At 49.4% G+C, this 22,470-nt stretch overlaps 1 protein-coding gene across 1 annotated transcript in view; it reads right to left on the reverse strand.

Moving 5' to 3' along the window:
* Nucleotides 1-22,470, reverse strand: part of LOC147700302 (uncharacterized) — a 174,625-nt gene that overhangs the window by 136,346 nt on the left and 15,809 nt on the right. Inside the window, exon 2 of the mRNA XM_086935667.1 lies at nucleotides 5,867-5,993. Coding sequence (XP_086791793.1) covers nucleotides 5,867-5,993 — 127 coding nt within the window. The remainder of the gene's footprint in view (nucleotides 1-5,866; nucleotides 5,994-22,470) is intronic.

Here is a 22,470-nt window from a genome sequence, read left to right on the forward strand (position 1 = left end):
CTGCCACTGACGACATCAGGACCCTGCTGGACAACGGTCAGACCGCAGTACTCATCCTCCTACACCTCTCCGCCGCCTTCGACACACCGTCTGCCACCACACTCTACGCACACGCCTCCACGCCGCAGGGATCCGAGACAAGGCTCTGGAATGGACCACCTCCTTCCTCTCCGGCAGAACCCAGAGCGTCCACCTCCCCCATTCCATTCCAAAGCCTCAGAGATAATCTGCGGCGTACCCCAGGGATCCTCCCTCAGCCCGACACTGTTCAACATTTACATGGCCCCGCTCGCACACGTCGTCCAACAGCACAACCTCAACATAATCTCCAACGCCAACGACACTCAACTGATCCTCTCCCTCACCAAGGACCCCATCACCGCCAAAGCCAACCTCCACGAAGGAATGAAGGCCGTCGCCGACTGGATGAAGACCAGATGCCTGAAGCTGAACTCGGACAAGACGGAGGTCCGCATCCTCGGCTCCAACCCTTCAGCCTGGGACGACTCCTGGTGGCCGACGGCATTGGGGGCAGCCCCGACACCCACCGACCATGCACGCAACCTGGGAATCATCCTCGACTCAACACTCTCAATGACCAAGCAAGTCAACGCCATCTCCTCCTCCTGCTTCAACACCCTTTGCATGCTCCGCAAGATCTACAGATAGATCCCAACAGATACAAGAAAGACAGTCACTGAGGTCCTCGTCAGCAGCAGACTAGACTACGGAAACACCCTCTACGCTGGAGCCCGACAGAGCTCAAATGACTACAACACATCCAAAACGCCTCGGCACGACTTATCCTCGACGTACCACGACACGGCCACATCACTCCCCACTTGAGAAACCTGCACTGGCTCTCTGTCAACAAGTCATATCCTTCAAGCTCCTCATCCACAAACACAAAGTACTCCACAAGACCGGCCCAGCCTACCTCAACAGACGACTCTCCTTCTACATCCCCAACCGCCAGCTACGTTCCGCCAGCTACGTTCCGCCGGCCTCTCACTCGCCACCGTCCCGCGCATCTGAAGTACCACCACCGGGGGGACATCCTTCTCCCACCTTGCCACCAAGACATGGAACACCCTCCCACTGAGCCTACGACAGACCCAAGACCTGCTGACCTTCAGGAGGATACTCAAGACCAGGCTGTTTAATCAGTAGCCCCCCCCCCTTCTCCCCAGCGCCTGGAGACCCTTGCGGGTATGTAGTGCGCTTAACAAATGATTGATTGATTGAGTAGGCACGGGCGGGGTAAGGGCAGCTAAGGAATGGATGGGAAAGGAGGGTGAGGATAGGTATGGGGCCAGACAGAGGGCCAGTATGGGTCAAGCGGGGAAGGGAGAAGGGGGAAGGAGGTGAGGGAGGGAAGAAAAGAGGAGAGGATATAAAGTGGGGGTAGAAGGGCGAAGGAAAGAAAAAGGAGAGGGGTAGCGAGGGGTGGATGGGTAAAGGGAGCGGTCACATATGTAGATGTAACGGGGTCGGGGCGGGAAGTCTCGAGGACTGGTGGACCCATGACCCTAACTCACCTCCAACCCCGCAGACTGACTCATCGAGGGCAGAGTGGGAAAGCGTTGACGATAAAACTGACCCGGGCGCCTTTAACTGGGCGTATGACTACTGTGACGAGACTCCGCCCCCAGCTGACGTCGGAAGGTCCAGATTGGTGAAAGGGCAGGAAATCCTGTTTGCAGAGTGTGACATCACCCCGGAGGTTGGAGAAGGAAGCGGAGGAGTCGAACCGAAGGAAAAGCGTGGAGAAGACGGAGAGGACGGAAGAAACGAGAGAGGAGGAGAGCCAGGAGGCCAACGACCCCGTGAACCGCCGTGCCACACTCCAGAGGGAGGAGTGTGGCTTTCTCAGGTACGGCGGCGTTGGGCAGCCTGGGTGGGAAAAAAGAGCGCCCCTTGTACATAGTGTAAAAACCCCTGTTTGTACCTTTCCCGTGTATTTACCCATATTCGTCCCTCCTTATCCCTCCCTCGTTCCTCACGCCCTTCCTCCTCCCTGAGAACGAACACGTTTTGTCTTGTTTAAAACACTGGTGCTCCCTCACAATCACTTGGTCCCTATTAAGGTAACCCGGTACCAGCCTGCAACCTAACGGCTTCCCTCTGTTGGTCTCTTTCCTCTCACGATCCGGAGGTGGCGTACCAGACCAAGAGGAGAAGACGTCTGCCAGGAGCCACGTCGAACATACGACCCCGCCATCACGGACAACCTGGAGTTTGCAAGAGAGAGACTCACCTTTCGAACCCGGCGAACCTTAAAAATAAAGCCCAGTTTGAGGGAATACACTGGTCTCCAGCCTGTTACTATTGCCGAGCCCATCGCGCCCATCTCCTCCCCTCCCACGACCACAGTAGAACAACTACCGGTTGGCACCAGGCATTGCGGAGGGCGAGTGAGCAGGAATCACCAAAGGACTTGTAAGAAGGAGATCCGAGGGGGGAGAGGATAGCAGGGAACGAGAGGGGTAAGCAGCGCTCAAGGGATGCGGCTCTAGGGATGTTGGGCTGTACGCTGCAGGTCTAAGCTTGAGGGCTGTAACACACTGAGCGGGGCACTTTGGGCGGCAGGGCTGGCTGGGAGGCGGTCAAGCACAACAGCGTGATTTTAGCCACACAGGGGGACGAAGACAAGCTCTAGGGACCTGTGGGGGGGGAGAGGTGGTGAGGCACCACCAACTGTGCATCAAAGAGGGGGGGTAGAAGGTCAAGTGAATGGCCAGTAATACGTGGTGTTGTCCGTGAGTTTGGGGGGCCCCAATGTCCCCTTTTGCGGGTAGCCGGCTCCTGTGCTGATACAAAGCAATTGGCGAGGGAGGGTCAGAGTGAGAATGAGGGAGGATAGAGTCGAAGCCTCGCATAGGGCTGGAGGCGCGGGGGTAAGCGGCCCACGGCTGGGTCCCGGCAGCCCCTCTAGTATGGAACTGAACATGGGTGTGGGTATGGGTGCGTCATAGAGCGAGGGCGAGCCCAGCCAGGAAGTAAGAAGAGGCATGCCGTCCGGTTCTACGAAGTCGAAGGAGCGTGTCAGCAATTTTGCATGCGATCTCAACCACTGCTAGTTCGTGGAGGGTGCGGGACCGTGATGGGTAGAGGGATAGGTCAGGGAGCGCTCTCTGTGACAGAGGCGGGTTTCAGGGGAGCAACACTTGTCCCTGATGTGAGTGCGACAACCTCTTGGAGAGCCTTGGTCCTGTCACCCAGGGAGCCAGCAGGTCTAACAGGGCCCCTGCCTCCAGAGTTCTGCCAGAGCGCACTGGAGGGGGTAGAGAGAGAGAGGATGATGGCAGGGTGGAGATACCTCCAGAAGCAGAGGCGACATTGTCCATATCCTGAGGGTTGAGACCTTATAGGAATTATCGAAGACCCTCTGGGTTGAGAAAATTCCTTGGAGACGTCGTCCTTGGTGATCCGGAGGCATGCGGGTTTGAAGAGGCCACATGGAATGTCCAGTTGTCGGAGGAGGCACCTAAGGGAAAGGAAGGCCTTGCGACGTTCGTTTTTCTTGGAGAAGACCGCTGCTATTCGGATATCATGTCCCTCGAATGTGTACTGGCCATAGGTACGGGCTGTAGTTATCAATTGCTGGGCCTTTTCGTGGCATAGAAAGTAGGCAATAAGCAATTGTGGGCGCGCGAATGCGCCCTGTCGGGCGGTCCAACACGGTGGGTCCTCTGCAGCTCCAAGAGGGGGGGTCAAAGGTCAGATCTGCGAGTTTTGAGAGTGTGGCCCTGAGGAAAGAACTGACGTCAGGGCTTTCCACGTTTTCTGGAAATCTGAAAAAGCGTCTGTTGTCTCAGAAGCTCCTGACTTCTACGTCTGCGTAGGAATAGGAGTTCTTGGTTTCATTCCGGTACTGTGTTGAGAGAATCCTCCAGCACAGAAACACGCTGGGTCAGGCAGTCCATGCGGTTCTGGAAACCGGCTATATCCGTATGGATGGATTTGGTCTCAGTGGCCTGGGTAGAGATGGTTGCCTCCAGCTGACAGCCCAAGGATGATTTCCTACAGCAGTGATTCCCAAACTGTGCGCCGCGGCACCCCGATGCGTCTTTACAACTAGCATGGGGTGCCGTGCACATGTTCGGAACGTGGGGAAGGCATTTCTGCTTAAGAAGAATTTTGTACTGTGCAGAGTTTAGAAATTAAGAATTGTTTGTGGCCCGAGTAACCCCTAAAACTGCCACTGTTGGGTGAGCAGATAGCCTGTCTTTTTACCCTTTCCCTTCCCCCCCGGTTCCACTCACGAACGACAATCGACAATGATGCCTGCCGTGAGAACCAGTTCTGACAAGCCCAGACAGCATTTAATCGTCCCTCGCTGTCATCACATACAGATAGAGGCTTTAGAGGCGACGCTAGCAGCTGCACGCGTCTGCTGCCGATTGAATGGGAAGGTACGCCTCAAGCGCTATAAACTTTCTTCAATGGCTGGCCTACACTTTGTTATACTCCACACCATTCGCATACAGTTTTAATCTGTTCTCCAAGGTCTGGAGCCCGCTCAGGCATTACAGGTCAAGAAGAGGGTTTTGCCCTTAAAGTTTACACGACTAACAAGCAACTAATTGACCTGTTTATGCACGCATGAATATTTCGCGCATATTATTTTGATCATTTGAATGAAGTGCTACACACTGTGGTACGGAAGCACAACGAAGCGAGTTAATGCACTTTTAGAGCGCGTTTTACCACCTCGCGTACATCACCATGATATTTATTACAGCGCATTCACACATCACAGTTCTTCAGCAACATGAAGCGAATCAATGCGCGATGACTGCACACTTCATTTAATCACACATAATATCTTGCACTCTGGAACTGATGGGCACGTGCATCTTTCAGATATCCCAGGACGGAACGTATCCAGTTACCGTGCCGATATCATTGCTACCTGTGACTTGGCCTACATTGAATGGAGGCCTAAAACGGGTAAGAATTCTATGTTTTTACATGCCGTTCGAATTTGAGGTTCTTACACATGATGAACTCATTACTTTCATATACCACGCCTCCCTTTCAGATAATACCTCTCAGGCTCTGATCCATAGACAGCTGCTCCTGCCCTGTCTCATCGTCAACGCCAGCCTTCCCTCCGCGTCTTCCCTGTTAATCCACTCATGGACCTCTCGGCTGGCACTGTTAACATTGAGCGTCTTTCCTGTATTTCTCTATAGGTAACTCAGGACCTCCAGGCACAGGTTTCGGGCAGGAGAGCTACACCTCAGGTCAAGAACTTACAACCAACAGGCGTAGGTCGCAAATAGCAAACCCATACAGACAAATAAAAATTTTTTATTAAACGACTGCTATATTTTTCTTTTGTTACACAATTGGTTATAATTATAGAATACCTTTATCTGCTTCATCCCAATTAATTTCAGGGAGAAAAATGAGAATACTCTTGAGGTCGGATTTACATAACCCCATCCCAAAAAAAAGTGACATGATGGGGAGCCACGGCCAAAAGCCAATTGGGTCAAGGGGGCCGCTGGTCGAAAAAGTTTGGGAACCACTGTCCTACAGGATTCGCTTCATGGTGGCGTCCGGTGCGGCGGCCATAGTGGGCGGAAAAGGACCGAGCTCTGATGAGGTTGCGTTCTGGGTGCTGTTCGTGGAACGGACCTGATTAAGTGCTTCTGTGAAGAGAAGCGGCTGCACAAGCTTTCTCGAAGTCTTGCCAGGAGACATCCCCGGACCACACGCAGGGTCCGCAAGTCAGGTAGGCACGCCTCAACTGCCTCTGTTGCACTGAATATGAAAAATATTTACCACCTATTATAATAGCCTTAACCAGCCAACAGTTTAGTTAGGTACATACTGCACAAATGTTATTGTACTTTACCCAACAACAGGAAGATTTGGTGAATTTCCTTCATCACATTTGTATAAAGATCCTTCTGCCATTTGTGTAAAAGCTCCTGCTCCACCTGTGAGAAACAGGCAACAACATCCTGAAACGTAAGCAGCGCCTGGAAGAAATGGAATTACAAACATTTATATCTTACTCAGAAACTGCACAAAGTCAGATATGATGTAGACAAAATGTGTTCAGCATCACAAACAGTCTTGGGTGCACGGGTCATCTATTACAATTTTATTGATGTTACGACAGGAGAGTGATGGTCTCAGACGAGAAACACTTGGTACCTATGACAGATGACGCACAGTATGCCCATTTCACACCAATAAAGCATGGATTGTTTTACGCAGGATTAAGCTCCTATTGACTGCACAAAAGACCAACTGGCGTTCCTGTCCACCCCGGTCTATTTATGGGGAATTACTGGATGTCGAGAGCCCCATGATGCCTGGTGAGTGTCCAGCAATTAGAGACAGAACCAAACATGCAGAAACAGAGGTGGTCGAGACACATTCCAGGGGCATCAGTAACAAACGTTGCAGGTACATTAGTGCTCTTCCCTCATGACAGGTGTAGGATGTGTCCGACCTTGACCTTCCTACTCTCGTTGACAGAGAAAGCTTTGAATTTTCAGAATTTCTTTTTATTTTTAAAACTTCATTACTTTTTCGGATTATATTATAATCCACACTGTACACATTAATTTTGAATCTCTTAACGTGAAGCGGTTACATCATTATTCAACATGTGCATCATCTACATATAGAGTATGGGTCATACACAGTATTTGCTATCAATTATTTAATTAGTAGCAATATCGAATGGTGCAACTCAAAGAGCTTCGACTGGCCTAGGGTTTTATGGGGTCACACATCTACTTCCCACAGGGCAGTTCCTCCTCCCTGCTATTGAAACCAGGCGCCAACCCCATGTGAGTGGTGTCTGAATCAGGGCAGGGTGTCACAGACATTTTCCAGTTCCTTGGATTAAGGGGGGAGGGTGCAGCATCTAGCAGGTAAATTACGCATCTCTGGCAGCAAAAATATCCGCCAAGTCAATCCAGAGGTCAGCTACAGGATGCTTGAGTAGCCCCCTGAGATTTTACTAAGTAGGGTGGTCCCCTTCGCTGCTACCCATTTTATGACCTCTGCTTTCCATCTGCACCGGAGGTCCCTCTGGGGATCACCAGTGCATTGCTATGGCACAGTGGATAGGTGTGGTGCAGCGGCCAGGGCAGCTGACTTTGGAGCACAGGGCGCACGGTTCGATCCCCGGCTCCGGCGGCAGCTCAGCTCAGCACCATTTGACTCTGGGCAATAGCTCACTTAATTTCCACAACTGCCCCCAGCGCCTTGAGACCCGTAAGGGTGAGTCGTTTGCGCTTTACAAATACAGATTTGCATTTAAATTTACATTACAGTGGGCCAACACCAGGGCCCGGTCCGTGAACCTGATGCATGCACTCCAGTACCACAGAAGCCCAGCAGACAGGCCTCCGTGGAAGGCAGTCAGTTTTCACCCAGTGCTCCCCGAGCCTCTTGATGACCTCCTTCCAGAAACCTGCGATACCCTTACATGTCCAAGTCATGTGTAAGAAGTCTGCGTTAACGGTGGCACTGCTTGTCTGTGGTACGGCTGATGACATTGAATCTGTGTGGTGTGAAGTTAGTGGTGTGTTATTAGTTAAACTGAGTATACCAGAGCTGGGTGTTCCTGGTCACTGTACGGGTTGAGTCACAGCAGATCACCATTCCTTATCTATGAGGTCCCACCCAAGCTGAATTTTCAGCTTTGAAAGCTTTGCTCCTGGCAGAGGGAATTCCCGCTTTTGGGACATTTACCTTGCAGACGGCCCTACACCAGACTGGAGCAGCTGCACATCCCGGCTCATTTTCTCTCAACTTGGGCACAGCTTGTATATACTGGGAAGAGCTTGAGGAAGAAGGCCAGGCCTGATACTAGATATGTTATTGGAGTGAGAAGCGAGTCCGAAATGTTGCAAGATGAACAACAGATTAAGGAGCTCTGAGTCTCTGTTTGACCGTCAAAGCCTAGAGATAGCTTGAACATGATGTTCAATATTTTTTTTTCTGAGGACCTAAAAATCTTAGTGCTGTTGTTGGCTACCTACTGTAAAATAATAACAGCTCATCCTTCAACCCTTCATTTGCTGAACTTTAGGATAGAGACAGCTCATCCCATCCCCTTACCCAGGCCATCTTTACAACATCCACAGTTCATGCCCATTCCCTTACATAGGCCAACTTTACAATATCCACAGTTCATCCCCATCCCCATCCCCTTACCCAGGCCTACTTTACAATATCCACAACTCATCCCCTTCCCTGAGCCAACTTTACAATATCCACAGTTCATCCCCATCCCCAGTCCAACTTTACAATATCCACAGTTCATCCCCATCCCCAGTCCAACTTTACAATATCCACAGCTCTCCCCCTCACCCAGGCCAACTTTACAATATCCACAGCTCTCCCCCTTACCCAGGCCATCTTTACAATATCCACAGTTCATCCCCATCCCCTTCCCTAGACCAACTTTACAATATCCACAGTTCATCCCCATCCCCTTCCCTAGACCAACTTTACAATATCCACAGTTCATCCCCATCCCCTTCCCTAGGGCAACTTTACAAAATCCACAGTTCATCCCCATCCCCTTCCCTAGACCAACTTTACAATATCCACAGTTTATCCCCATCCCCTTCCCTAGGCCAACTTTACAATATCCACAGCTCATCCCCTTCCCTAGGCCCACTTTACAATATCCACAGCTCATCCCCATCCCCTTCCCTAGACCAACTTTACAATATCCACAGCTCATCCCCATCCCCTTCCCTAGGCCCACTTTACAATATCCACAGCTCATCCCCATCCCCTTCCCTAGACCAACTTTACAATATCCACAGTTCATCCCCATCCCCTTCCCTAGGCCAACTGTACAATATCCACAGCTCATCCCCATCCCCTTACCCAGGCCATCTTTACAATATCCACTGCTAATCCCCATCCCCAGGCCCACTTTAGAATATCTACAGCTCAACCTCGTCCCCTGGCCTAATGTAGAATATCTGTAGCTCATCCCCATCCCCTTACCCAGGCCAACTTTACAATATCCACAGTTCATCCCCATCCCCTTCCCAAGGCCAACAGTACAATAGCCACAGCTTATCCCCATCCCCTTACCCAGGCCAACTTTACAATATCCACTGCTAATCCCCATCCCCAGGCCCACTTTAGAATATCTACAGCTCAACCTCGTCCCCTTCCCCTGGCCTAATGTAGAATATCTGTAGCTCATCCCCATCTCATTCCCCTTGCCTTCACCTGGTCTACTGTAGAATTTCTACAGCTCACCCCCATCTCTATCACCGGGCCTACTGATTAATATCCACAGCTCAACCTTATCCCCTTCCCCAGGCCTAATGTAAAATATCTACAGCTCAGCCCCATTTCCTTCAACTGGCCTACTGTAGAAGATCTACAGCTCATCCCCATCTCCTTCACATGGCCTACTGTAGAAGATCTACAGCTCATCCCATTTCCTTCACCAGGCCTGCTGCATAACATCTACAGCTCATCTTCATTTCGGTCACCGGGCCTACTGTAGAATATCTACAGCTCATCCTCACCCACTTCCGATAGACTACAGTAGAATATCTACTTAACCGCTTCACAGGGATTACCCCCTGATGAAGGGCTGGGCCCGAAATGCATTGGGGCTATGTGAAATTTCTGTGAAGCAACAGTTGTCATATATATGCCTCAAGATGCTTTAGGATGGAATAATGACATAATGAAGATTAAGATGAAGTAACAAAAATGGATACTTTATGACTCGATTATCAGCTGAATAAATTAATTGTGGACATTTTAAACTGGTTTGACAAGTCTATAAATAACGACTGGCTCGCTTAGGAGGGCTTTAGATTCGACTCTTCCCAGGTGAAGGGCAGGCTTTTCAGTTATTCAGTTAATCACCTCAAGGAAAGGAGGTGACAATCTTCAGCACCCAAACCTGGGGATTAACTTTCTCAAAGAAGTTTTACTTTTTAGAAATATCACTTTTCACTAACAAAGGATTGTGACTGTTCTATCGACCAAGTCGCTACTGTAGAATATCTCACCCCCATCTCCGTCACCTGGCCCACGGTAGAATATCTACAGCTCATCCTCTTCATTTTCCACACTATCGAACATCTGCAGCTCATCATGAGTTACACTGAACACCCGGCACTTAATCATTCAAACTTGTTTGATTTTCAGCGGACCTAACAAATCGGTGTTGCAACTATACCATCTGCCGAACACCAGGCCTCAGAATCAGTTTCTTTGTCTGTGGTTATCCAGTACTGTCTCCAATTTAAGTGGAAACCCAGACAAAAGACGATGGTGCCTAAAGTAAGTTACAAACCCAGAATGGTAGGCAAGATGGAAGGGGGTGAGGGTGAGCGGCAGAGCTTTTACAGCAGGCCAGGTGAATGGGAGGAGTGAGAGGGTGAGCAGTAGATTTCTCACAGCTCGACATGTGAAGGTGAGGCAGATGAACTCTAGTTATTCTGCAGAAGGCCAGATGAAGGACAGGAGGACGAGCGGCAGGGTTTCTATAGTAGACGAAACGATGGGGATGAAGACGAGCGGTATGTACTCAACAGCAGGGCAGGTGAAAGGGACGAGGGTGAGCTGTAGACCTCCTACAGTAGGCCAGGTAATAGGGAAGAAAATTAGCTGTAGATATTCTATATTATGCCAGGTGAAGGGGATGAGGTGCAGATTTGTCTTCACTGTGTTATTGAGTTTTTGCACAGATGACATGATCTTATTCAGTCATCATCTATTGCAACAATCATCTACTTAGTACTACAGGTCTTCTAAAATCGGTTTACAAAACCTGCAGTTTCATACTCCGTTCTCTAATCAATAATCTTCTGATCAGCCCCACTTATAATGTAACATTGTATAATTAATCTATCAGGGTGGAAGCGCTTATATGCACTGACGTGCGTTGGTGTGTAGGATGCTAAACGCATACAGTTTCGTGGTGCTGTTCCCTCCCAGGTCCAACTGCTAGGACCCCTCTAGTGTTCCGTATCCTTTAAAGCGTAGTATCTGCATTTTATGGTCTGGAGTAAAATCGTAGAAGCTCATTAAGGTACCAGCCCCAGTACAGCTCATCCAGTATCTGGATTCCATAACCCCCCAAGTGGGGCAAGTCTTTTCCAGATCCGGTGGTCAGTGCCACTATTGGGACCTGAGAGGGATACACTGTCTCGCACTGTCTTTTACTGAGGCATCACGTCCAGTAAAGCTCATAGTCTGGGGCACCAAGTTCTCCATCTAAGCAGGGGCTCTAGAGTATCTTTACCGCCACCAGATGTCTTGTCATACAATAGAGTAGTGGTCTTCATACTCTTTAATGCAGCAACACCCCAGTAAAAAAAGAAAAATCACCAGGCCCCCCACTCAACATTTTTCACAATTATTCTAATAAACAGGCAATGTTTAAATAGGTTATAGTCTTATTTAAACATTACAGTTAAGTTCTGTTGCCGTTTTAAAAATGCATTCAAATACATGATTGCCAGACATACTATTCTGGCCGGGCAGGCCTTGCTAAAATGTAAAAGTATCCACCGTGTGATTATTAGAAATGGGGGTGGAGGTTTTGAAGGATATCTGGAGTCCTTTCCCTTTTTATAGCTACTCCCAGCCAGGATATAAATGACAAAAGATGTTAGTGACGGCCCATTACATTTTTTTCTGCTGAAAACAAAGCACTGTTATCAGCATAACGCTTCCTTTGGCCAGAGTCTGGCGTCCCCCCCACCCCCACGGATCACTTGAGGCCCCCCAGTTTGAAGACCCCTGCAGAAGAGAATAGGCACGAGGGGCCAGATACCCACCAATGTGATTAATCCCAAAGCATTCATGTCAATTACTGTGTAACCAACAGTGAGATATGACATCTTCTTTGTATATTTACAGAATATTTTAAATCAAAATTCACCCAGAAAGGAGGTGCTTAAAAACCATTGTTCATATCAGCAACACTGTGACTTCCCTGGGTGTGAAAATGCGTAATCACATCATTGTATTTAGTCCAACTAAAGCCATAGTGAAGATATCTACTGATTGATTAATATCCTGAGCAAAAAAGGTGAGACGCCTTCCGATCGAGAGGAGCACTCTTTTCGGGACAGGAGCTGCTTGTCTGGATTACGCCTATGTATAAGGCTACATCCAAATACCAATAACGAACTTTCTACTTACGTTGCTACTTGATTTCTACACTTCGTGGCCTCATCACACAGTTTACCCGGAATCAGGAATTAACATCTATGGGATCACAATTGGCTCGTGAGCCCATGCCTCAATTATTTTGGACAATAAATTAAAAATTTTGCCCTGAAGAAGTCTGTGGATATTTTCATACAGATGAAACACGTGTTGGCTAGAAGTTCGCCTCACCAATTGTGTATTACAATTTTGAAGGTCTGGATTGAATACCTATGAAAATCCTTAAACGAATAAAGAATGGAAGAAGAATACTATGAAGAACACTTTGTAGACTTTTTGATTATATTGGACTTTTTTGCTCAGGATATTATTCAACGTGTACTAATTTACAGTGTGGTCGTTATTGCCCACTCAGCTGATGACTGTGGGTGGTCATCCTCTAATACCCTTGAGCATTCTTACAGGCGCACACTTACTTCACATTACTTAGCACAGTCATTACCCTTCCACTCCTTTTTTGCGTAAAGATATCTACTGAACCATCAGAACAATACTTTTAAAGAACAATACTTTTTAAACATCTTTTGATAATATTGCATTAATTCCCTCAATTATGACATCAACTGAATATGTATCACATTGGTTAGATACATAACGATTCTGAGCAATGTCTTAAATACAGATGTTTCTACAATCAATTGACACATTGAATGACTGTACACAGAAGTAGTTTATAGAACAACCTAAGGACATGCATGTTATTTTGCATTCACGTTTACTTGGTTCTCTGTGCGATTCATTTTAGGTTGTTTTACTTTTGTAAAATAATCATATCACTCTATTTTTATTAGTAGATCTGCCTGTTTTGTATACTTGACTTTCGGCTTTTGATTGAATTCCTTTTACGGCCTTGAATAAGTGGGGTGTCTCTGTGAACCAAATTGGCGTAAGTAACAAGGACCCCCTGTTAGTGCAACAGAATATGTTTTACAGGGAAAAAGGACAATGTGAAAAAAAGGGGGAGCATCAGATATAATATCACCAGGGAGAGAACGGTAAGTATGAAGCACACAATAAATTAAAAAGTACAAAATGTTATGTTTATTAAGTATATATACTCAAGCTAAAAGCATTAAAATTCTTAACACATAATAAAATCAAAATGCAACATATAGCCAATTCTAAACAATCAATGTAATACAAACAATGACACCATTAATTCATAAATTCTAAATATTCAATCTAATATAAACAATGACACCATTAATTCATAAAACAGTGGCGGACAATATTAGTCCTCTTCGACGCGCGTTTCGGCGTTTTCACAAGAACGCCTTCTTCAGGAGCCACATACACAATCAAGTATCTGGATGATCTGGATAATTCCAAACGATAACTGGAACATGCAAGGGAAAACTGTCCTCAGTAGGGATGGCGGAGGGTGCTCAAATTATTGTAATTGGGCTCAACCATCAGGTCAAAGTGCTAGTATGGTTAACCAGGTGATTCTTGGTACCAGACCGGAATGGCTGCTTTAAAGTATAGCACTCGCTATTCTCGATATTTAATTATGCAATGAATAGCGTTCTATGGGGGGGTCGGTTGACGAGGGTGCCTCTGAGGGTGGAATTAGGGTCTGTCTGGATCTGGAAATTCATATGTTCGGCGGTGCTGAGCGCGTTGTCGGTGTTAGTCGAGACCCTGATGCTGTTCTTGTGGACTATGGCGATTCCTCCTCCAACTACGTTGGTGCGACCGGTCTCTGTGGGTGATGTTGTAGCCGTCTGGGATGGCTATGGCGATGTCGGGTACGGAGGAGTCGGTAAACCAGGTCTCTGTCAGGAAGGAGACGTCCGGGGATGTTGTGTCGAGCAGGTCCCAGAGCTCGACGGCATGCTTGTGTGTGGAGCAGGTGTTCAGTAGTACGCATTGGAGGTGGTTGGGGTGGGTGGTTCGTCGGCTCTGAGGCTGGTGTAGCTGCAGTTCCGGCAGTTGAAGGGGCTGTGTGTGCGTTTCGGGGCGGCCTTGAAGCAGGTGTGGCTCCATCCGGAGTTGAGAGCGTGCAGAGTGTTGGCGTCGTAGTGGTGGCGGTCGTCGTGGTGGGTGCGGGGGCCAGGGGTTCTGGCAAGGGCGCAGATGGGTGCAGACGGGCTTGCCTTAGGCTTGCCTTCGGCGCGCCAGCGGCACGGCCGTGCTGCGGCTGGCATATATGGGGAGGTGGGTCGGAGGAGCAGCTGGGAGGCGGGGGCAGCGAATGGGCATTGGGCAGTCAGGGGGACGGGGCCGCAGGGGACGCAGCGGCGAGGGCGGTGAAGGACAACTAAGGTAACAGAAGGAAAAGGGGCACAAAATCGAGGGAAAAACGAGTGGCACAGAAGGCAAAAGGGCACAAAAAACGAGTGGAACAGAAGGCAAAAGGGGCACAGAAACGAGGAAAAAACGAGTGGCACAGAGGTCACAAAAAAACAAGTGGAACGGAGGGCAGAAGAGCACAAAAAACGAGTGGAACAGAAGGCAAAAGGGGCACAAAAATGAGGGAAAAACGAGTGGCACAGAGGGCAGGAGGGCACAAAAAAACGAGTGGAACAGAGGGCAGAAGGGCACAAAAACGACTGGAACAGAAGGTAAAAGGGGCCCAAAAACGAGGGTAAAATGAGTGGCACAGACGGCCACAAAAAACGAGTGGAACAGAGGCAAAAGGGGCACAAAAACGAGGGAAAAACGAGTGGCACAGAGGGCAGAAAGGCAAAAAAAAAAACGATTGGAACAGAGGGCAGAAGGGCACAAAAACGAGTGGAACAGAAGCAAGAGGGGCACAAAAACGAGGGAAAAACGAGTGGCACAGAGGGCAGAAGGGCACAAAAAACGAGTGGAACAGAAGGCAAAAGGAGCACAAAAACAAAGGAAAAACAAGTGGCACAGAAGGCAGACGGGCACAAAAACGAGGGGAAAACGAGTGGCACAGAAGGCAAAAAGTGCACAGAAATATCGGAAAAATGAGTGGCACAGAGGCAGAATACAGAAATACAGGAGCAGCTAAGAACAGAAGGCAGAACGGGCAGAGAGGCACGGGGACAGCGAGGGGTACAGAAGGAAAGACTGGGCAGAGAGAGCACGGGGACAGCGAGTGGAACAGAGGGAAGAAAAATGGGCACGGACCACGTACAGGCAGCGGGGGAAGACAGACAACAGCAGTCACAGACACAACAATGAAAATACAGGCAATACAATAAAAGCAATAAAGTGGAGGATGAACAAACCTACCTACGGCCTACCACCGGCCACCAGGGATGAGGCGCAGGTGGTAGCCTGAGGGTGGTGGAGGGACTCGAACTTCCTCAGCAGCAGCAGCTGGGGCAGGGAGGCACAGGCGGTGCAGGGCTGAGGGGGAGCGACCTAACTGGTGGGGTCAAGGTGAGCTGGGGAAAAGGATTACTTTGGCGTCATACGCCAGGTAGTGCCTGGCTTTCCTCCCTTCTTTACGATGTTGCCTCTGTCCCTAAAATTCATATGTCTCTAAACTACCAGTCTTGTGGGAGCACCAGGTGGAGGAGGGGAGGAGAAAGTTTGCTGACACTTTGCACCCGTTTCATGGCAAGTATTCCAGACAATCCCTGTTAGGTGCAGGGTTCCCTGCAATCATCGCTCTAGGATTGCCCATAATGAGTGATCCCAAGGGCCCCAATAAGAGGAGGAGAGGGTGTGTGGTGTTTGAGTGGGTGCCGCACCAAGTTGCTGCCAGCCTATTGTGCAGGGAACGGCCGAGAATTCACTGCATAATTTGCATCTTCCCTATATTGAGATCTTTTATGTTGTGGGAGGATCCAGCCATGATGCTAGTAGTGTTGACTGTCTCAATGACTGTATGGCTGCTCAGGGCAGGCCCCGTGTCCTTCTTGCAATCAGTGCATTTCAAGCTGGGGCGTCGCTGCTCTCCCCCCTCCTTTTGGGGTGATACCTTAAGCGCCTGCCCCCTCAATCCCATCTGAACCACTATGGAGCCATGGACACCCACATTCCTCCTCTGACTAGGGACCAGGCTTCCATTAAGGCATGCAGTTATTCCTGACACAATGGAGGGAGGCGCAGTTTGTTGTGTGCCACATCAATAGGATCATGCAGATTAAGCTCCCGCCTGTGTCATGCTCATGGTCCCTGTCTTTGAGCAGGCTATTCCCTGTTTTTTCTTCCCCTCTTCCCGGGTCAGTGGTGCAGTCTGTCAGCTCAGACTCACTTGCCTCAACAAGCTATAGGCAGCTCTGTTAAAGGTCACCACATTACCTCCATTGAGCAACACATCAAATGGGTTCACCAGTCACTGGTGCAACATGGCCTCCAGCAATTGAGCCTCCTCACACACCAGCCCACAGCGGCACCACGCAGAGCGGCAGTTCTTGCCTCAAACGCCTCGAACCTTCTATGTGTGGGCTCAGGCACCCTCAGGCCCAGCTCCACTTTCAGGCTGCCATCTTGCCAGCAAGTCTGCTCAAACCAGCATAGCTTATTCTGCTTCTTCTTGCACTTTACCACCCCTATGAATAAACTCCAGGTTGTTCAGAATGCGGCCGCACGGCTTCTTCGTAATGTTCCTCGGGAGAACATCTGCCTTTCAAGCCCTACGAGACCTTCATTGGCTTAGAATTTCGAGCAGAATTAAATTCAAGGCCTTATGCCACATTTTTAAGATGAAACAGAGCACAGCCCGAAGTACCTATAGGGTCTCATTCAGGCTCATAAGCCCAGCCGCTGCTTGAGATCCTCAGGAAAAGGCGATTTTATTGTTCCTATATTTAAGCTGATGAAGATGGGCGGACGCTCTTTCTCTCATCTAGGTCCTAAGTCTTGGAATGCCTTGCCCGCGACCCTGAAGTTGGAGACTGATCTTTTCCGCTTCCGCAGGGGACTAAAAACCTGGCTTTTCCAGCAGTGATCAGAACAGTTCTTTCTAGTGGTTTGCTTGGCAGTTCTTTTCTTCTTTAGTCTATCCCTTGGCGCCGGGAAACCCACTGCGGGTAGCTGTGCGCCTTATAAGTTTAAATAAAAAAATAAATAAATAAATAAATAAATAAAATATGTCCCAGCTCCTGCAGGACCAGAGAGAGCAAACATGCTGGCATATCACGGAGGTAGTGCAAGCGTTAACCAGTAAATATAGCTACAGTTGGTAAACTCCAGTAATTTAAAGTCCATTATCATTCTTGTAGAAGTTATTTCCTGTCTGTCGTCAACAACAGCAGCAGCACTGGCTAGCCTGGCCATGTTTCTACTGGCCATTATTGTTTAAATTTGGGGTTTTCTTCCACAAAAATGAAGCAATTCAAGCCCTGGTTTGACAGTTTATAAGCCCAGGGCCTAGTTTGACATTAGCTGGGCTTAATATTCAGTATTTCAGTTCAGATGAGAGGAGCATGAACATTCGGGTAGCAACCTGTTATGCAACCAGAAGACACCATGAACCAGTAGACTGCAAAAAGGCATGGGTGGGAAACCTTGGTAGGTAGGCGGCGGGGGGGGAGGGTTTTGATCAGCTGGTGTGGCATCACTGAATGACCCATTAGCTGGCCCTCAATAGGAGCTGGGCGTTAAGTTTCGATATGCTCAGTAACCCCTGTTACCGTACACATCGGACTTAGGAGCATTGTGATTAAACCCACACCCCTTTGATATTTGCTTTATGAGGGTGTAAGGAAATTCTTCCTTTTGTATGGTCACTCCCTAGTTTTTTTGACTGCTAAGAGTGCCCTGGGGCCTGCTACCCAGACCTCAGTGCCAGTGCCCTGGCCCTAAAGTGTATGTCAAATTGGCTATACCCAACTGGAAATGGCTAACTTACCTGTAAGTCACTAGTAAATGGCAGCCTGATACCCAGTGAGGTAGCCACACCCAGAGAGCTAGTGAAGTCTGTATAGTAGGCCAGGGGTTTCGCCATCTTGGAAGTGAACAGAATGGTGCAGTCTGGTATATCCAGATGCCACATTCCACAGAAGTGGTCACCAGTGGTAAAGAACCTGTAGCCCGTTGGGTACCAACCGTATACTGCCCTGAAATATCTTTCAGAGCATAAAGACGGCAACCCTGGCATCTATACCTCAGCTGACTCGGAAGAAGGACCGAAGCACAGAGAGTCCCTAAAGCTAACAGGAGGGGCAGGAAGGTTCCACAGGCCCAAACGTAGCTCAACCCTCAGGGGAAGGTCTGGTATCTGAAAAAGAACTGACTCCTGGAAACTTGACAGATCTGGCAGAACACCAAGGAGCAGGGGCTCTCTCTAGGGAGGACCTGTCCAATGTACAAAGGACCTGTCCCACTCTAGAAGACCTACAACAGTTAGCTCAACAGGCAGAAGGGGATAACAGTGGTACCCATAAGATATACTGGGAGGAGGGGATCTTGGCAGTGAGCCAAGGGACCCCAAACCAAGGGCATCCGGGAGAATGGTGGTTCTACAATAGGACAAGGAGTTCCTCCTTAACCTGGCCCATGATATTTACTTGGCTGGGCACATGGAGCAGACCAATACCTGGGAGAGGCTGGTCAAACACTTCTACTGGCCCAAAATGACAGAAGGTCAAGGAGCCAGACACCATGCCCCTCCCGCCACCTCCACTCACGCGCCCCGTCTCCCTCCAACCCGCCTTCAACACTGAAGTGCCTTCCATGTTTCCTCCGTTGCGTCACCCCCGGAGTACGGGACAAATACCCTCTGTGCTGTACTATTGGAGCACATCGGCCCAGGCTCACAGGATGTTGAGCCATTCTGAGACCCACACTTCACTCCCCAACTCCAACATCGGCAGGTCCAAGCTTCTTTTTTGTACAGCGCTTCATACCTCTCGCCCACTTCTTCGAAGCACTGTGAATAACCTGTTACTATTGCCCAAATTATATTACTCACTTTACCAACCTCGGAAGGGCGCAAGGCTGTATCAGGAATTCTGGGATTTGAACTCTTTACTTTCAATCACAGTATGTGTAAACAGCAAACTTTCAATCAATCAATCAGTACATTTGTAGAGCGCACAACTCGCCCGTGAGGGTCTCAAGGCGCAGGGGGGCGGGGCTGCTACTACTGCTCAAACAGCCAGGTCTTGAGAAGTCTCCTGAAGGACAGCAGGTCCTGGGTTTGTCGCAGGCAGATGGGGAAGGTGTTCCAGGTCTTGGAGGCGAGGTGAGAGAATGATCTGCCGCCGGCGGTCGTTCGTCGAATGTGGGGGATGGTGGCGAGGGCGAGGTCGACGGTCCGGTGTTGTGGAGTGCTCTGTGAGCGTGGGTGAGGAATTTGAAGGTGATTTTCTTGTTGATGGGGAGCCAGTGCAGGTCTTTTAGGTGGGCTGTGATGTTGCTGTGGCGGGGGATGTCGAGGACGAGGCGTGCAGAGGCGTCCTGTATGCGTTTTAGTCGTTTCTGGAGTTTGGCTGAGGTTCCCGTGTAGATAGCGCTGCCGTAGTCCAGCCTACTGATGACGAGGGCCTGTGTGACCATGCTTCTGGTTCCAGTGGGGATCTATCTGTAGCTCTTGCAGAGCATGCAGTGGGTGTTGAAGCAGGAGGAGGAGGCGGAATTACTTGCTGGGTCATTGAAAACGCTGAGTCCAGGATGACCCCGAGGTTGCGTGCGTGGTTAGTGGGTGTCGGTGCAGCTCCCAGTGCGGCCGGCCACCATGAGTCGTCCCAGGCGGAGGGGGTGGATCCGATGAAGAGGACCTCCATCTTGTCTGAGTTCGGTTTCAGGCGGCTGTTCATCATCCAATCGGCGATGACCTTCATTCCTTTGTGGAGGTTGGATTTGATGGTGGTGGGGGGGGCCTTGGCGTGGGAGAGGATCAGCTGGCTGTCGTCGGCATATGAGATGATGTGTAGGTTGTGTGATCGGACGATGTTGGTGAGCAGTGCCATGTAGACGTTGAAGAGTGTCGGGCTGAGGGATGATCCTTGGGGTTCGCTGTAGATGGTCTTGGTGTCTTTAGAACAGAATGGGGGAGGCGGACACTCTGGGTTCTGCCGGTGATGAAGGTGGTGGTCCAGTCCAGGGCTTTGTCGCGGATCCCTGAGTTGTGGAGGCGTGTGCGAAGGGGGTGGTGGCAGACGTTGTCGAAGGCAGCCGAAAGGTCCAGGAGGATGAGGGTCGCGGTTTCTCCGTTGTCCATCATGGCCCTGATGTCGTCGGTGGCGGCGATGAGGGCTGTTTCGGTGCTGTGGTTGCTGCGGAATGCGGATTGGGATGGGTCAGGGATGTTGTTCTCTTCGAAGAAGGAGGTCAGTTGCTTGTTGACAATCTTCTCGATTACTTTCACTGGGAACGGGAGTAGGGAGATGGGCCAAAAGTTCTTGGGGTCACTTTATCAACCTCGGAAGGGCACAAGGCTATATCAGGCACTCTGGAATTTTAACTCTTTACTTTTCATCACCTTATGTGTAAACAGCAAACTTTAAGCTCGCAATTCAGTTCAAGGTTCATCTGTGTGTTTATTTTAATTTAAAAAAAATTTATTAACATAGCTCATAGTACCATAAAACGATAGACAATGTCCAAGAGGCAGATTAGGAATTAGCGTTTGTGGTGAACAAAGTCGGACACATTAGTACACAAGTGGGATATCCAATTACATAATTACTCCCCAGACTCCCTCTGTGACCCTCTGTATTTCCGCCATGGCCCCCAGATCTTCTTCCATTTCTTAATGCAGCCCCTGCTCCTGTATATGGTTTCCTCAGCTCTTTGGCACCAATCCAGGTCCCTCCTCCACTGTTCCCATTGCGGAGGCGTCTGGGATCCCCACCCCCTGGCGATGTTTCTTTTCGCTACCCCGCCGCCAACGCTAGCCAGTTCAACATGCCTCGACCAGTCGAATTCCCCCCGAATCATCAGTAACAGCCACTTTGGCTCCATCAGAACCTTGTCGCCCACAACCGCAGACATAGTGTCTGTGACCTTGGTCCAGAAAGGAACTATCTCTGGGCACCCCCATAATATGTGGTAGAAGGTGCCCTCCCCTTGGCAACCTCTCACGCAGAGGGCCGATTGGCTCCTACCCCAAGCGTATAGATGTGTGCGAGGGTGGTATATGCGATGTAGGATTTTCAATTGGACCAACGTAAACCTGGGACGGATTGCTATTTCATGCGGGCTCTGTATGGCGTCTTGCCAATCATCATCATCTAGGGGACCAATATCACGGGCCCACGCAGCCCGGAGCGTCACCAAGGGGTCTGGCATATTGTTTATGAGCTTACAGTAAATGGTGGATGTGGGCTTCTCCAATATGGGGTCCAGCAACAGTCTATCTGCCAAAGGGGAGTATTCCGGGATAGAGGCATCTCTACGAATGTGTGAGCATAGGGTGTGTATGAGACGTATGTAATGGTATTGTTGAGAGTCGTGAAGGTCATATTCCTTCTTGAGGTAAGCAAAGGAGCGGGGGGCAGGTCCCTTCCACACGTCACCCAAGTATTCAATGCCAATTAGCTTCCACCTCCTGAAGCCGGTCAAATGCGTCACCTCTCTCAGTTGATCTCCGAGGTATAAAGGGGGTCTACCTGTCATTGTATCCGACCACCCCAGGAACTTGCTCTCCTCCCTCCAACATTGAACTATCACTCTTGTGTGTGAATGCCACTCCCTTTACGGCCTCTGGGCATAAAGCAAGTGCCCGCTGCTACCTTCTGGCATGACCATCCTGTCTTCTCTGTAGGCTGGTTCGGTGATGTCTGTAAATACCCAATCGTTAACTACCTGGAGCTGCGAGGCCCAGTGATATAATCTGACATCAGGAAGCACCAGACCCCCATCATATACCCCTCTGGTGACCTTGTGGAGCTTTATCCTAGGGTTCCCACCATTCCACAGCAGCGCCTGCACCGCCTGAGAGATGCGTGCAAATATCCCCTGGGGGACAGGATACGGTGTATTTTGTAGGATGTATAGGAGCCTTGGCAGAACGAGCATCTTAAATAATGCCGTTCGGCCCATGAGGGCAGCTGTGTATATATTAAGCTCTTGATCAAAAAAGGCTAAAAGCACTAGGATAATAAGTGTTACTTGTACTTACTCGTTAGCACTCATTCATACATCCTTGGAAAGCTGAAGACTGCATAGACAGGATAAAACTGGGGACATTCGGGTTATTTACACATATCTGCAGTGGGTGCATTTACCCACTGATCTGCCCAGTGGGGTAACGCAAAATGGCGGGGCCGGACTCAGAGTCCTTTGCAAAATGTGATGAGGGGCCCGTAAGTTGCTCATATACCACAGAAATGCATTTGTATGGGGAAGTTTGGGGGGTTGGCGGTCTCTGTGGACTTCACCATGACGCAGGCTTTTGGAAAGTGC

This window comes from Lissotriton vulgaris, chromosome 8, assembly GCF_964263255.1.
Source record: "Lissotriton vulgaris chromosome 8, aLisVul1.2, whole genome shotgun sequence".
In the NCBI taxonomy this organism is placed as follows: domain Eukaryota; kingdom Metazoa; phylum Chordata; class Amphibia; order Caudata; family Salamandridae; genus Lissotriton; species Lissotriton vulgaris.